The 16,761-nt window shown below is 27.0% G+C and overlaps 4 protein-coding genes across 4 annotated transcripts; 2 read left to right on the top strand and 2 right to left on the bottom strand.

Annotated features, from left to right (window-relative positions):
- Positions 1–437: 437 nt before the first annotated feature.
- Positions 438–2,536, bottom strand: MKS88_001631 (alpha-soluble NSF attachment protein; the record flags this gene model as incomplete). The annotated part of the gene is made up of 5 exons (XM_067214576.1): positions 438–806; positions 1,280–1,358; positions 1,547–1,724; positions 2,009–2,131; positions 2,389–2,536. The coding sequence occupies 5 exons, from the start codon at positions 2,534–2,536 to the stop codon at positions 438–440; spliced, it is 897 nt and encodes a 298-aa protein (XP_067074519.1).
- A 4,671-nt stretch (positions 2,537–7,207) lies between these two features.
- On the top strand, positions 7,208–11,896 carry MKS88_001630 (structural maintenance of chromosomes protein 4; the record flags this gene model as incomplete). The annotated part of the gene is made up of 1 exon (XM_067214575.1): positions 7,208–11,896. One exon carries the CDS (start codon positions 7,208–7,210, stop codon positions 11,894–11,896), a length of 4,689 nt encoding a protein of 1,562 aa, XP_067074518.1.
- Positions 11,897–12,847: 951 nt separating this feature from the next.
- On the top strand, positions 12,848–14,885 carry MKS88_001629 (leucine-rich repeat protein; the record flags this gene model as incomplete). Its single annotated transcript, XM_067214574.1, has 5 exons — positions 12,848–12,923; positions 13,038–13,209; positions 13,598–13,760; positions 14,092–14,542; positions 14,689–14,885. 5 exons carry the CDS (start codon positions 12,848–12,850, stop codon positions 14,883–14,885), a joined length of 1,059 nt encoding a protein of 352 aa, XP_067074517.1.
- Positions 14,886–15,955: 1,070 nt separating this feature from the next.
- On the bottom strand, positions 15,956–16,742 carry MKS88_001628 (uncharacterized protein; the record flags this gene model as incomplete). Its single annotated transcript, XM_067214573.1, has 2 exons — positions 15,956–16,195; positions 16,518–16,742. 2 exons carry the CDS (start codon positions 16,740–16,742, stop codon positions 15,956–15,958), a joined length of 465 nt encoding a protein of 154 aa, XP_067074516.1.
- Between the last annotated feature and the right edge of the window lie 19 nt (positions 16,743–16,761).

Here is a 16,761-nt window from a genome sequence, read left to right as displayed (position 1 = left end):
AAAAAAAAAGATATATATTTTTTATAAGTTTAAAATATGAATTCAAAACAAAAGGAAATACTTTGGAAATATTTTTTAAAAAAAACATATAATGCGTAGTTAAAAAAAAAAAATTTACATACACACATGTGTGTATATATATATATATATATATACTATACATATACATATATATACTATACATATATATATATACTATACATATATATATATACTATACATATATATGTATAAATCTTTGCTCGTGTATTAATTAAAGCCTTATTATTAAATCTGGGAAAGCGCATAAAATTGTGAATTTCCACTACCACTACTTATACTACTACTACTAAATCTGTTACTACTTCTCCTCTTCCTCTTCCCCTTCCCATTCCTCTTTTTTTTTTTTTTTTTTTTTTTTTTTTTCTTTCTAACCACTTATACCTTTTACAGCCAAATTAAGTTAAATCTACGACACCATCTGCTGTTAATTCAACATTCGGTTCAACACTTAACTTTGCTTTTATTTTATAAAGAAAATGAATTTTCCAGTTATCCAATTTGGTTATTCGATCATATTCATGAACAATTTCTTCAAAATCTTCTATATTCTGTTCTGTAACTGCTTCCATAATATTATCCAAAAATTTCTTTTCTCTCGAATTTAAAAAACGCGGATCGTTCATACAATATTTATCTATGGAAATTTTTGCATTAACTAAATCTCCAGTGACAATATGTAAAATTCCTGCTTTTATGTAGTAATCCCTAGCGCCATACTGCAACAGTGTACTTTTCAGGGCCTTTTCCGCTTCCTTTTCGAATATCTATATGTGGGTAAAGAGATATGTATGTCTTGTGTATGCATAAGGATATATGTATGTGCATACATATTAGCATGCACACGTACATGTACATTTTTTTATAGTGTGCATAATTCTTCGTATATAGGAATACTTTTAAGTGCATTTTATTTTTTACTTTGTTTTTTACTTTATTTTTTACTTTATTTTTTACTTTATTTTTTACTTTATTTTTTACTTTATTTTTTACTTTATTTTTTACTCTATTTTTTACTTCATTTTTTACTTCATTTTTTACTTTATTTTTTACTTTATTTTTTACTTTATTTTTTATTTTATATTTTATTTTATATTTTTTATTTTATATATTTTATTTTATATTTTATTTTATATTTCATTTTATATTTTATTCTATTTTTTATTCTATTTTTTATTCTATTTTTTATTCTATTTTTTATTCTATTTTTTATTCTATTTTTTATAATTTTTTTTTTAACTGATATGGCTTCCTCATATTCGTAATTATACTGCGAATTTAACTCGGCATATTTCACAATGCACTGGGTATATATTGACCTAACAGAGGCAAATAAAAATGGCACATTTGAGAGTAATGCATGGGTGAAGCATTTTCGCATGAGGATGTCAGAATTGTTTCATTAATTCTGCGTCCGTTTTTCTACTTTTTTCGTCTATTTTTCGACTTTTTTCGTCTATTTTTCGACTATTCGTTTTTTGTCATTTTGTTCTGCTCAATTTATTACTTTGAATACTCGTCCATTTCAAAATAATAAGCCGCTTTTTTGTAATATTCCAATGCGTTATTATAATCATATAAGTCTTCGTATATCTCTGCAATATTTTTCTCGCATTTTCCGCAGTTGGAAAACCGGCCAATAGCTGCGTACATATTAACGGCTTCTTCGATATATTTCACGGCCTCTAAAAAATAAAATAAAATAAAATAATACTCCATTAAAATTAATAATACATAACAAAAATGGCATGTCATGTTATGTCATGTCATGTTATGTCATGTCATGTTATGTCATGTCATGTTATGTTATGTCATGTCATGTCATGTCATGTTATGCTATGTAATGTCATGTTATATTGAGTAATGTCATGTTATGCCATGTCATGTCATGTTATGCTATGCCATGTTATGCTGTGTAATGTCTTGTTCTTTTATGTTGTTCTATGTTATATAGTATCATATGTGTAACCCATTTTATCGTATTTTTTGGCTATGTTCCCTGCTTCCAAATATGCATTGGCGCAATAGCTGGTCTCGTTATTGTTTTTATGTAATAACGCATTTTTTAAAATACAAGAGCTTGCCTCTTTCCCTACAGATAGAAAGATTATCAAAAGGGTATGTGTAGGCGTTCGTGCACATATACATACTTGGGTATATATATGTATGTATTTACGTATGTGAGTATGTACATGTGCACACGAACTCCTTAACCCATAGAATGCACTAATATGTCACAATTAGAAGGCATTAAGAAATAGACATATTTGCTGCTAATTGAAGCTTCAATACTGATTAAACATATTTTCATTTATTTAAAAAAAAAAAAAAAAAAAAAATGCATTTTACATTTGTGAGAGAGTTTATATTTATTCGCAGCTAAACTGTAACAATTTATTATTTCATCCGTATTATCCGTTCCAAAAAAAGACGATAGAAAACCTTTTTTATTTAGTTGCTCTGCCTTTTTCTCTAATTCCCTTGCTTCATACTCCATTATTGCTTTTTATTAAATATTTTTAAAACATCAACATTAAAACTTGACAAAGCATTCACGCATATACATTTACCATAAAAATGTGAGCACATATGAGCATACATACATAAACATTTGAACGTACGTATAATATCGTGGAGAAGGGATGACCGATGAAACACGAAAAATTGTTAAACCTTCAAGTCATAAAACTATGTATGTATGTATGTATGTATGTATGTATGTATGTATGTATGTATGTATGTATGTATGTATGTATGTATGTATGTATGTATGTATGTATGTATGTATGTATGTATGTATGTATGTATGTATGTATATATGTATGTATGTATGTATGTATGTATGTATGTATGTATGTATGTATGTATGTATGTATGTATGTATGTATGTATGTATGTATGTATGTATGTATGTATGTATGTATGTATGTATGTATGTATGTACTTATGTATACATAATATTAGCAGGACCTTATTATATTTAGAATCAGTTACATATTTTATTGTAATTTTGCATTGTAATAACTTCTCATTATTCTCTTTTTTGCTATATAAAGAATAGCATATGAATTTACACATATAACACTTTTTTTTTTCTCTTTTTCTTTTTCTTTTTTTCTTTTTTTTTTCTTTGTTCGTTGCTTTTTACGTATTAATCATTTTTGTGGTGATTTTATTAATTATATGACTAATTTTTTTTTTTTTTTTTTTTTTTTATCTGATCAAGCTCTTTCGCCTTTTTTTTTAAATAACAGTGTTTACCCCTTTATTTTATTTCATTTTATTTTATATCATTTTATTTTATTTCACTTTATTTCATTTTATTTCATTTTATTTCATTTTATTTCATTTCATTTCATTTTATTTTATTTCATTTCATTTCATTTCATTTTATTTTATTTCATTTCATTTTATTTTTTGTTGTGTATGCTTTTTTGTTCTTTGTCAGGTTAGCAATTTTTTTTTAAAAGGTCCATAAGTGCATATAGCATAATAACAAGTATACATAAGAATGCATACAAATATATATACTCATGTGCTTACATGGTACCAATGCTTTACCAATGTTCGACCAACGGATATATTATTATTTTTGCCCTTTTTTCTCAAATTTGGAGTTAAAACATTTGGTATATACATATTTATGTATATATATGCATATACATAATATATGGGAACCATTTTAGTAGTCTTTATTTTATTTTACTTTTTATTTTATTTTTTGTTCTATATATTCTCCCCTTCCCTACTTCCCACCTTTACGTGTTTGAAACTTCATCAGCTTGTCACACAGGTATGTTAAGCGGACTTCCCTTTTGGGAAATGCCCCCAGTCAAACTGTCAGAATGAAAGTAAATATGTTTACTGCTTCGAATATATATATATATTTACATACAAATACACATACACATTTACATACAAATACACATACACATTTACATACAAATACACATACACATTTACATACAAATACACATACACATTTACATACATATACACATACACATTTACTACACATACACATGTATACCCATTTTTACGCGCTTAATATGCCCTCCTGTTTGTTAAATAACTTGGTGCACATTGCAAATACGTCCGTGGAACGTTAGCAAAATTCTAAACGACTGTTATAAGTACAAAAAAAGAAAAAAGAAAAATACGAAAAGATAGCAAAATATATGTATGGTATAGCCAAAATAATTATAGACTTGTTATAATGTAAAACAGAGTTAACAAAAGCTGTTATTTCAGTTTTTGTTAAGCATAATGACACATGTAAAATAAATTTCGTGCGCATTATTCTGAACAGTTGTAACCAAAAAAATTTTTTATTTAAAAGGACTATTAAGGCAAAGAAGATGCTATAATGTGATACAAAAGAGAGAGGGAAAAAAAAAAAAAAAAAAAAAATGAAGTAAAGTAAAGCAGAATAGAATAAAATGAAATAAAATTAGGTCCATTTTACTGTGCTAATCATAAAATATAATGTAAAAAAATGGATAAAAAACAAACTACAAAAAAAAAAAAAAAATAGTGAAATATCGTTACAAACTTCATTTTTTGAAAGGAACATCTTACAACATAAGCATAAAGTTGATCATCTTAAAAAAGTAAAATAATAAAAAAAAAAAAAAAAAAAAAAGCAAAGCTGCAAATATGTAAAACCTAAGAAATGCATAACTGAATAACTACGTAACTGCAAATACCACCTATTTTTCTTTTCCCACTTATTCTTGTCAAATTTTAATTTTTTATTCTTGAACTAAATATTTATGTACTACACCTTTTCACCGCTCTGTCACAAATCAAAATGAAAAAATGAAAAAAAAAAAAAATAATCCAAAAATATTTTAACACATTATAACTAAAAATTGGCGAAAATGTAACTTTGTTAAAATATTTAAAAAGGGAGCGATAGTAGGTATATGTATGAGCAATATATGCCCATGTAGATATGCATGCACGCACGTTAAAAAGTATATGTACTAGGCAAGAACAAAGCAAAACCTGTTATTTAAACTGTTTGCTCTTTTAGTACACTTTAGACATGCACAATGCTTAAATTCGAAATATTCAAAAAAAAGAAAAAAAAGAACAAATAAACAAAAAAAGGGTTAAAACAAAAAAAGGGTTAAAACAAGAAAAGGGTTAAAACAAAAAAAGGGTTAAAACAAAAAAAGGAATAAAACAAAAAAAGGAATAAAACAAAAGAATGAACGCTTTCATAACGCCCTCTGTTAATATTTCAACTTCTTCGTTCTGCCAAGTTTCTTGTTAAAAAAAAAAAAAAAAATATAAAGAGATAAAACTTCAAAAGTTCGAAAAAAGGAAAAAGAATACTGAAAAATTTGACAGGTATTATTCCTTCACAAGTACATAAAGAACATTTTTTTTTTTATACAAAACTGCAAAAGTTTGAAACATTAGAAATACAAAGCACACACAGAGAAAATACCTTAATACATTTTTTAAGAAAAAAGGAATACATAACAATTTTGCAAAAGGAATACATAACAATTTTGCAAAAGGAATACATAACAATTTTGCAAAAGGAATACATAACAATTTTGCAAAAGGATACATAACAATTTTGCAAAAGGAATACATAACAATTTTGCAAAAGGAATACATAACAATTTTGCAAAAGGAATACATAACAATTTTGCAAAAGGAATACATAACAATTTTGCAAAAGGATACATAACAATTTTGCAAAAGGAATACATAACAATTTTGCAAAAGGAATACATAACAATTTTGCAAAAGGAATACATAACAATTTTGCAAAAGGAATATATGACAATTTTGAAAAAGGAATACGATGAAAATATTAAAGCAGTTGTAGCTACTTTAAAAGTATAACAGTGCAGTGCAACACACTCTGTCAACCATTGTATTTTTTTTATTTCTTTATACTCGCATATATGTACATATATACGTATATATACAAGTAAATATATGAGTGCATGTATATATATTTTTTTTTTTTTTTCCTTTGAATTAGCTGCTGACATTAGTGAAAATAATTTTTACTTGAAAATATTTATGCTTAAATATTTTCCTATTTGTATTTTTCATGTACATATGTAAATACACATACCATTTTTGTTTAATTTGTTTTTCTGTTATTCTTTAAATCTTTTGGCACTCTTTTCCTATTTTTTCTTTTTCCACATTTTTTTGCATTCCTATTCCACACCTTTTTCGCGCCTTTTCCATTTTTTCTCACGTTCCCCCCTCTTATTTTGCTTTATATCTATAGTATTAAAAAAGAATAAATAAAATATTGCTGCATGGGAGGCAATATACTACATAGAGACTTTTGAAAAATCAACCAAGACATCGAAAAAATTAATAAAGTATCAAAGGTACAATAATAATTATAAAATTTATGAACATCATGAGGTGAATAAAATAAAAGTTGGCTCGATTTTTCGAATTATTAAGGAAACGTAATATATGAGCGCGTGCATATGCATATGTACACACTTATACACACTTACACACACTTATACACAATTATACATACTTGTACACACTAATACACACTAATACACACTAATACACACACACATACACATACACATACACATACACATACACATACACATGCATCCCTTGTGCGAATGCGCATGCTTTTACGCGCATCTCTTTCAAACTGGAAGGAAGAACAGGGGAAATGAAAATGGTCAAAGAAGAAAGGAAATTAAAATATTGACAAAATAAGAGGAATCAAAAATAAAAAGCCAAATAGTGAAGGGGGAAGATAAGAAGCTAAGAGGTGAAGCTCTAAAAAAAAAAAAAAAAAAAATACAAACACAAACGCAAACATAGACAGAAATATAAAACAAATATTTACACAAATACAAAACAAATATTTACACAAATACAAAACAAATATTTACACAAATACAAAACAAATATTTACACAAATACAAAAACAAATATTGACACAAATGCAAAAACAAATATAGACACAAATGCAAACACGAGTAAATGTGCAAATTAATACACAAATTCAACATAGTACAGTACATTGCCCATCAGCTTAAAAAGTTCGTAAAAGCGTTAAATATACACGCAGAAATATTCGCGTAGTGCACACATAACAGTTAACGCACGCGTATACGCGCGCTTGACTCAACAAGGTCAAAGGCACCTTTGCAGAATGCGGGATGACGAAAAGGTGAGTGGGAACATTTACCTGAGTGAGGAGGACGGCAAAGAAAGTAATTCAAAAATTCTGAGTATCGTAAATGCAGAAGATAAGGAAAGCACATTGTGTAAAGTGAATAGTAAAGTAGGGGAGGAAGATTTGCTGTGTATAGATAATACAATGAAAAATAGGAAAAGAATAATAATTGAAAAACTAGTTTTAGAAAATTTTAAAAGTTATTCAGGTGTAAAGGTAATAGGTCCTTTTTATAAAAAATTTAGTTGTATAGTAGGTCCTAATGGTAGTGGTAAAAGCAATATCATTGATGCTATGCTTTTTGTATTTGGTAGAAGAGCAAAAAAGATAAGGCAAAACAGGCTATGTGATCTCATACATAACTCCAAATACTCGATGAATAATGAATACACGAAGGTTTCCATTTATTTTAAGACGATTCGGGATGAGGAAGAAGGGGCGGAGGAGCAGCATCAACTGGGGGAGCAGCATCAACTGGGGGAGCAGCATCAACTGGGGGAGCAGCATCAACAGGGGGAACAACATCACCTGGAAAGTAAAAAGGGACTTAAAGATAGTCAGGATAACACGTTAGGCCCCCTTGAAAAGAGTACACACGAAAGTGATAATAGCGCTGAAAGTGAGAGTGAAAATTTCATCATCAGTAGAGAAGCCACGATCGACAATCAGTCTAAGTACAGAATAAACGACAAGGTTGTAAATCAAAAGGAAGTGGTGGATCTGTTATACAAAAAGGGAATTGATCTGAACAACAATCGATTTTTAATATTACAAGGGGAAGTAGAGCAAATCGCTCAAATGAACCCAAAAGGCAATAAAAATGATGAAGGGCTTCTTGAATACCTGGAAGACATAATAGGAACAAATGAATATATTGAAAGTATCAACGAAAATTTTGAAAAATTAGAAAAGTTTGAAGAAGTTTATCATGAAAGGGTGAATAGATTAAAACATGTATATAACGAATTAAAGGAATTGGTTACACCAAAAAAAGAAGCAAAATATTATATGGATTTACAAAAATATACATATAAATTGCATATACTAATTTATAAAAAAGAACAGTATGAGCTAGCTAAACTAATGGTAAACAAAGAAAATGAATTACATGGATATATAGAAAAAAGAGATAATCATAATAAGGAATATAAAGAGTTATTAGAAGAAAGAAAAAATATGAATATTGCTTTATCAAAATTAGAAAATGAAGAAGAAGAAATTATTAAAAAGAAGAATAAAGCTGATAATGAATTTAAAAAGTTAACTACTCATGATGAAAATATTAAAAAAGAGTTAATAGTTATCGTTGAAAAAATGCAAAATCTGTATGTTAAAAGGGAGGAACTAAAAGAAAAGAAAATACCATTATATAAAAAAATAATACAAGAAAAACAAAAAGAATCAAACGAAATAAAAAAAAATAAACTACCAAAATTAGAACAAGAATTAGAAAAATGTGAAGAAGAATTAGAAAAATATAATGAAGATATAAAACAAGACACAGATAAAATTAATACCATATATTCTATTGAGGAAAAGAAGTTAGCTCCTCTACAAAATTATTATGATAATTTGATTAAAAGTACATCTGAATGTACAAACAAATGTAATATCATAGAAAAGAAACAAAAAGAATACTTAACACATATCGAAAATTTGAAATATTTACAAAGCAAAATTTTAAACGAGTTAAAAGAGAAAGATATCCAATCAAAGCACATGTTAAAATTAGAAGATGAGAAAAAAAAAATGGTGAAATATAAAGAAATACAAATAGATGAACTGAAAAAAAAAATAGAAAAATTAAATTCTACTCTTATAAAAGAACAAGTTACATATGAAACAATAAAAAAAGAAGTAGTCACAGATAAAACAACAAATAAGCTACATGAGTTTATCTATAATTTGAAAAAAACAAAAATTAAAAATATACATGGTATGTTAGGAGACCTAGGGTATATAGATAAAAAATATGAAAAAGCCTTTCTAATAGCAGGAAACAATTGCTCCGATTTTGTTATTGTAGAAAATCCAAATGATGCTGTTCTTTTATTTGAAGAAATTAGGAAGCATAACTTAGGAAGAGTAAACGTTCTGTCGCTATCCATTTTAGAAAAAAATTTAATGCAAACGATGCTCAAGAATGAAGAGAATTATACACCTCTGCTTCCAAATGTACATAGACTAATCGATTTTATAAAATTTAAAAATGAGAAATATAAAATTTGTTTTTATTTTGCCTTAAAAGAGACCCTACTAGCAAATAGTCTAGATGAAGCACATGTTATAGGGTACTCCCACAAAAAAAGAGTAGTAACACTTAATGGGGAATTAATAGAAAACGATGGTAGGATCTGTGGAGGAGGGTTAAGCAAACATTTAAAAAGTGGAAGAGAAAATAGGCATAGTGCTTCCAATCATGGTAGTAATAGTAATAGTAGTACCGGAATTGGAATTAAAACGAGTGAATACGATGAATCAGATTTGCTGAAAGTGGAAAAAACTGTAAAAGAACTGAATAAGAATATGGATGAATTGAAAACACAAAAAAGTATATTACAAAATGATATCAAAGATTTAAACTCGTTTATTGAAGATAATGAATGCAAACTCGAAATAACAAAAAAGAGAATAGACAATTGCAAAAAACAACTCCAAGATATAGATGAACAATTGCAAAATTCAGAGGTACCTCAACTAACGAAAGAAGAAGAAAATGAGTTAAATGCTTTAAAAGAATTAATTGAAGAAAAAAATAATGAAAAAAGTAAAATTGAAATTATTCTAAAAGCTCAAGAAAATAAAGTAAAAAAATACTACGAACAGCTACAAAATGTTGGAGGAGAAAAAAAAAAAAATCTTAAAAATAAATATATCAATGCAGAAAGACAATTAAATATTATGAAAGATGAATTACAAAAATATAATAATGATGAAGTGAATGCACTAGCTAATTTAGAAAAAGGAGAAAAAGATATTATTAAATTTACTGAAGAAATTGTTGAATATGAAAATAATGAAAAAGAGCTTGAAAATGAACTAAAACATGTTGAAACTAAAGGATGTACCATATATGAAGAAGTAGAAGAATTATCAAAACAACTAAACGATATGCAAAAGAAAATTGAAGAAAATCAAAAAAAGAAACAAATCATTGATGAAAATATTTCTAAAAAAGATTTAGAAAATGTCGATATTGTTTACAAAATAAAGCACACTCAAAAAGAAATCGAAGAGTTTAAGGATAAAAGGAAATATTACCAGTCCAAGATTGATGAGTATATGGACCTCATACAACAATCTGACAAAATTATACGAGAAAATATGCTCTCCCACGTGAAAAATGGCAAAAACGTCCATGCGGGTGGGGCAGCGAGCCAAAGGGCTGACAGTCCACACTCGGATAAGGACGAAGATGAACAAGAAGATAATGATGAAGAAGAGGAGGACGATGATGAAGAAGCGGAGGATGATGATGAAGATGAGGAGGACGATGATGAAGAAGCGGAGGATGATGATGAAGATGAGGAGGACGATGATGAAGAAGAGGAGGACGATGATGAAAAAGCGGAAGATAAGGATGCAGATGAGGAAAGCACGGGAGATGAGGAACAAAAGGAGAAAGAAAAGTGCGAAGGGGGAGAAGGTAGTAAAGAAAAACTCAAACCAAGTGAGGGTGGCCACGAAATAATGTGCTTAACAAACTCAGAAGAGGGAAAAAAGAGAAGAATATATCACAGCGATGAGACAAAGGACCCGCACAAACAAAAAAAGAGGAAAAATGAGAAAAATCGAAAAAATAAGAATAAGAATAAGAATAAGAGTAAGAATATGAATAAAAAGGGGAAGAACAGGAAGGAGAAGAAAAGGAAAGAAGATGATGACGAAGATAATGAACTAAAGGAGCTTGAAGATATGTATGATGAAAACCAAGAATTCCAAGAAATAGATAATAAATATGATTATGTTAATATAAAAGATGAAGAACTAGAAGTACTAAATAAAAAAGAAATTGAAACAAAACTTGAAAATAAAATACATATACTAGAAAAAAAAGCACCAAACTTAAAAATTTTTCAAGACTATAATATAAAACTATATGATTATAAAAAAAGAAGAAAGGATGTTAAAAAATCTAAAAAAGAAAAAGATAAAATTAAAAAAGTATATGATAGTTTATGTAATAAAAGGAGAGAAGAATTCCTAGTTGCATTCAATATCATTTCATCCAAATTAAAAGAGATGTATCAGATGATAGCAATAGGTGGAGATGCAGAATTAGAAATTATTGACTCCTCTGAAATATTTAATGAAGGAATATTATTTTCTGTTAGACCACCTAAAAAAAGTTGGAAGCATATACAAAATTTGTCAGGTGGAGAAAAAACTCTAAGCTCATTAGCTCTAGTTTTTGCTCTTCACTATTTTAAACCAAATCCTATTTATTTTATGGATGAAATAGATGCAGCTCTTGATTTTAAGAATGTCTCAATAATTTCACATTACATAAAAACAAAAACGAATGATGCTCAGTTCATTGTAATTTCTTTGAGGAATCAAATGTTCGAACTTTGTGATAGGATGATTGGCATTTATAAGACCAATGACATAACCAAATGCATAACCCTCAACCCTAGTAAATTTCAAGAGGACCAAAGCAGCTAATCGTCCGTTTGGACATTCCTTGGGGCTATAATCCTAGTCCGAAAGAGATAGCTAAAATGTGTGCGCTTGCATACATATGTACTTATATATACATTTACATATATATATATATATATATATAACACACACATGCACATGCGCATATAGCAGCATGCATTAACAAGTTCTTTGCTTTAAATTTCATTCCTATGAAATTAAATAATGCCTCAAAACATACACTTGAGATATTTAAAAGAAATTCTTTTTTTTTTTTTTTTTTTTTTTTTTAAACTTTTTTATAGTAAAAAAGTAATAATTTTACATAAAAAAAAAAAAAAAAAAGGAAGAAAGAAAGCGATTCCTTTTTTGATTTCTTTATGGCTTCATTTTGATTTCACTTTGATTTATTTTATATTTCTCTTCCATTTCTCTTTGATTTATTTTTCTAATTTTTCAAGTGTCTCCTTCGCTACACAAAAAAAGCTCACCAAACTATTTGTCTAACTTTTTAACTTTTAATCGAAAGTTGAAATTTTATGCACGATTTTTTTCCCCTTATATAGGAGAAAAGGGTTTCCAATAAAATATATATTTTATTTATTTTTTTTTTTTATATTTTATGCGTCCCCTTTTTTTCACTACTTTGTCTTCAGCGTCCATAACATGGTAATAAAAAATTTTAATCTTACACAAAAGGGGGAATACGCACATACATATATACATATATACACATATGAACATGTATACATGTGTACATGTTTGTGTGTGTGCTTTCAATATGTATTAGATTGTTCGCTTATCGCCCGAGATAAATTTCTCCGTTGCTCATTCATAGTTACATGGAAAACTAATTAAAATTTTGTCTGTTTTTCGCTCCCGCACAAAGCACATTACGTACAGGAGCACGTACATATACACACACACATACACACGTGTATCTACTTTTGAAATAAAAAGAATATAGAGAAAACGATGGAAAATGAAAGAACCATTGTCGAAGGAAGCAAATCGTTGATGTGCTACAAAGACATTAAAAAAATATGCAGCGGTTGGTGGATTTATCATTTATTTTTCTTCATTACTATTACACAAACGTAAATATTAATGTGTATAGATATGTTATTGTTCTTATATATTGTCAACTTAACTCACTTCCTTGCAGAGAACAATTTATACGAGACCGACGAGTTGAATGAAGTTCTCTATTTGCACATGAAGGGGTTTCATAATATAGACGGACTATCGACATTTAAAAATTTAAAATGTTTATTTTTAAATAATAATTGTATACGAAAAATAGATAATTTAAATGCCCTGACAAACTTAAAGGCGCTGTGCGTAAAGAAAATTAAAACACGAACAATTAGTAAAAATTATGGAAAAATAGGCAAAAGTAGTAACAGTTAGTGGCAATTAGTTGCTTGTAATTTATTACTTCCAATATTTACTTCAATTCATTCTTCATATATCCCACTATTTGAATAATTTATAGTTGTATTATATAAAAGTGTAAAAGCAATGCAATTATTTGTAAACATCTGTGCTAGGTTATTACAGCAACTAATAGGAGTTGTGCAACAAGAAGTAGTGACATTCATGAATCTACATGTGCGCATTTACAAATGCACACAATATTATTTGTATTTTATTATATTGTTATTTTTTTTTTTTTTTTTTTTTTTTTTTTTTTTTTTTTTTTGTTTATTTGCCTGCCCTATTCAGGTATTTGCAAAACAATGACATCACCAAGATAGAGAACATTGAGTGTAGCTCCTTAGTTATTTTAAATTTGTCCAACAACAAGATAAAAAAAATCAGCAATTTGCAACCCTTGAAATCATTGCAGACGTTAAACATATCGAATAATTTGCTTGAAAATATCGATGTAATATATTGCACGTTTTGTCCTGAAGCACACTAGAGTGTTTGCAAATGTGCGCATATATATATATATATATATATATATATATATATATATATATATATACATTTATATATACATTTATATATACATTTATATATACATTTATATATACATTTATATATACATTTATATATACATTTATATATACATTTATATATACATTTATATATACATATCTATGTATTTACGTTTACACGTTTATTTGTCTGCATATCTATATATTTACATTATATATACGTATGTGTGTACCGAAACAGCAACACGTGCATCATCCTTATTGCATCCTCTTTAGGACATAAAAGAAATAGCAAATCTGGAAAACCTCACTCATCTAGACCTTTCAAACAATAACTTAAACTTCAACAACGATAAGGATATTCCTGATTCACATGACCACATTAACAAGTCAGGTAACAACGATGATGAAAAAAGGGTTTATTTAAATGAAGTAAAATGGGAACAAATGGAAACTTATCCTAGTGAAAATGAAAGTAAAAACAAATTTACAGAATTCATTAATTTTTATAAAAATTTTCATGAAGAAGTAAATAAAAACGAAAATTATGATTATGTGAAATATCATCAAAATGTAGAAATCATGGATGCATTAACTAAGAAAAAATTTTTCTTTCTATGTGAGTTTATCATATTATTAAAAAAAGTAAAAAAATTAAAAACTTTATTCGTTAAAAATAATCCTTTCTCAAATAAAATTAGGCACGTTTCGAGATATTTGATTGCAAGTAAGAATTTTTTTTTTTTTTTTTGCTAAAAAATGTGTGCAAAATGGTTATAAAATATTCGATATGTGAATGTGCACATAAATACTATATGAATGTATACACATCTACACAAACGCACGTGTGTGTTTCCCTTCCTGTTATCACAGACATACCCAGACTTGTATTCCTCGATGATAAAAAAATAAAAAAAGAAGATGTTTGCTTGGCAAGAATATTTTTGAAAAGAGGGACAAAAGAAGAACACGAACTTAAAAAAATATTTGAAAAAAAAAAAATAGATAAGTACAAAAATTTAACCGAAAAATTTCATTCCTTTTTACTAGCCAAAAGTGAAAAGGTGTAAAAAATAGCTAGCTATTACAGTAATATTTTTGCGAAAAAAAAATAAAATAAAAAAAAATAATAATAATAATAATAATAATAATAATAATAATAATAATAATAATAATAATAATAATAATAATAATAATAAAATAAAAAATAAAAGTAAGAGTACGTGTAACTCAATTTAACGAAATTAAAAAAGGTACCTGTACACTTTCAGGTATTCTTTTGCGTGTCTGTATTTCGTGCAGTTTGTTAAACGAATGGAACCCCTAACATTTCCTTATTTTAATTTTTTTACAACTATGTGCTTTCATTATATTGTTCACCGCTTATATGAACAAGTCAGAATAAATAGTTCAGTAAAGAACACAAGAAAAAGAAGATAAAGATGAAAATAATTTCCACAAAAAAAAAACTTGAAAGGAGATATATTTACTTCTTCCTTTATATCAGCTTCCATATATGATGATTAACTACATTATGCATATAATGTGGAAAATGCTACTACCTCATGAACAGTTAAATCAAACTGAAACTACATATATATTTTTTTGCTTCATTTTTCTCCTCATCATATTTTTCAAAATAATAACCGAGAAGAACTAAAATAGTCAACGATTAAATTAACTACAGAGAAAGAGGTATGGCAATAAGTTCAGTTATAAACAAAAAAAATATATATATATATTATAAAATAATAAAATGATAAAATGATAAAATGATAATAAAATAATAAAATAAAATAAATATAATAATAATATAACAAAGTAAAATAACGTAAAATAAAGCAGAAAATGTGAATGAAAGGAAAAGACATACACGAGCATGTAATGAAATAGTTTTACAACGTACAAAATCTTTTGCAAAATAATGCTTTAAAAGTAGAAAATAAAATTTTGCAATTTCCAAACATTACCTCTTAATAAATCATATTCGAAAAATAAAAAAAAACTTCTATATATTAGCTTTCATACATTTTTTAAATTTAAAGGAACACATGTCCACATCAAAGAATACTACTATTTTGTCTTCTATTCCATTTGTCTTTTTTTTTTTTTTTCTTTTTTTTTTTTTTTTTTTTTTTTTTTACTTCACCATTCCTGCTCCTATTCCCTTATCCGTAAAAAAGCCCTCTTCCTTCATTTTGTTTATTTTTTCAATGTATTCATTTTTTATTTCTATTTCTCGTTCATCTTCAACATCTGATTCAGAATGCTTCTCCTTTTCCTCTTCTTGATCTGTTTTTTTTGTTCTTTTCTTTTTAGAATCAGTTGCTTCAGATTCTTTTATTTTTCTAACTTTTTTTTTTTTTTGTAGTGCTAGCACCTAGACGGAAAAGAATATTAGAAAAAAAAAAAAAAAAGAAAAAAAGAATAAAAAAGGAAAAAACAAAAAACTATATATATTCATTAATCGAACGTGCTCTAAACATAGATAGGTTCAAGTCAATCAAATATATCCAATGAGATAAAAATGAAACACATTACAATAACGTTATAAAAGAAAAAAAAAGAATACAAACATACATGTAATGCCACTATTATTATTTCGTACATATATATATATATATATTATATATATATATATATATATATATATAGAATAAGAATGCTATTTTTCATAACTTTTTTTTTTTTTCTTTACGAACTTGTTCTAAAAAGGTTCCATCATCTTTAAATTTGTTGTACATTTTAGGATCAATAATATTTTTGTTATATTTCGTTTCACTGACTTTTGAATCATTCTGATGATCCGCTCGTGTATCTTCCTTTTGATCGTCTTCTCCTGCTACATCGTCTTCTTTATTCTCCTCTAATGCATCCTCTTTTTCAGTATTTTTGTTTTTATTTTTCCTAGATCCTTTTTTAGCCATTTTTTTGTGCTATCATTTA

The sequence above is a fragment of the Plasmodium brasilianum genome, chromosome 6 (genome assembly GCF_023973825.1).
Source record: "Plasmodium brasilianum strain Bolivian I chromosome 6, whole genome shotgun sequence".
Taxonomy (NCBI): Eukaryota; Apicomplexa; class Aconoidasida; order Haemosporida; family Plasmodiidae; genus Plasmodium; species Plasmodium brasilianum.
The sequence above is the reverse complement of the archived record's forward strand: the minus strand, read 5'-3'. Positions and strand labels throughout refer to the sequence as shown.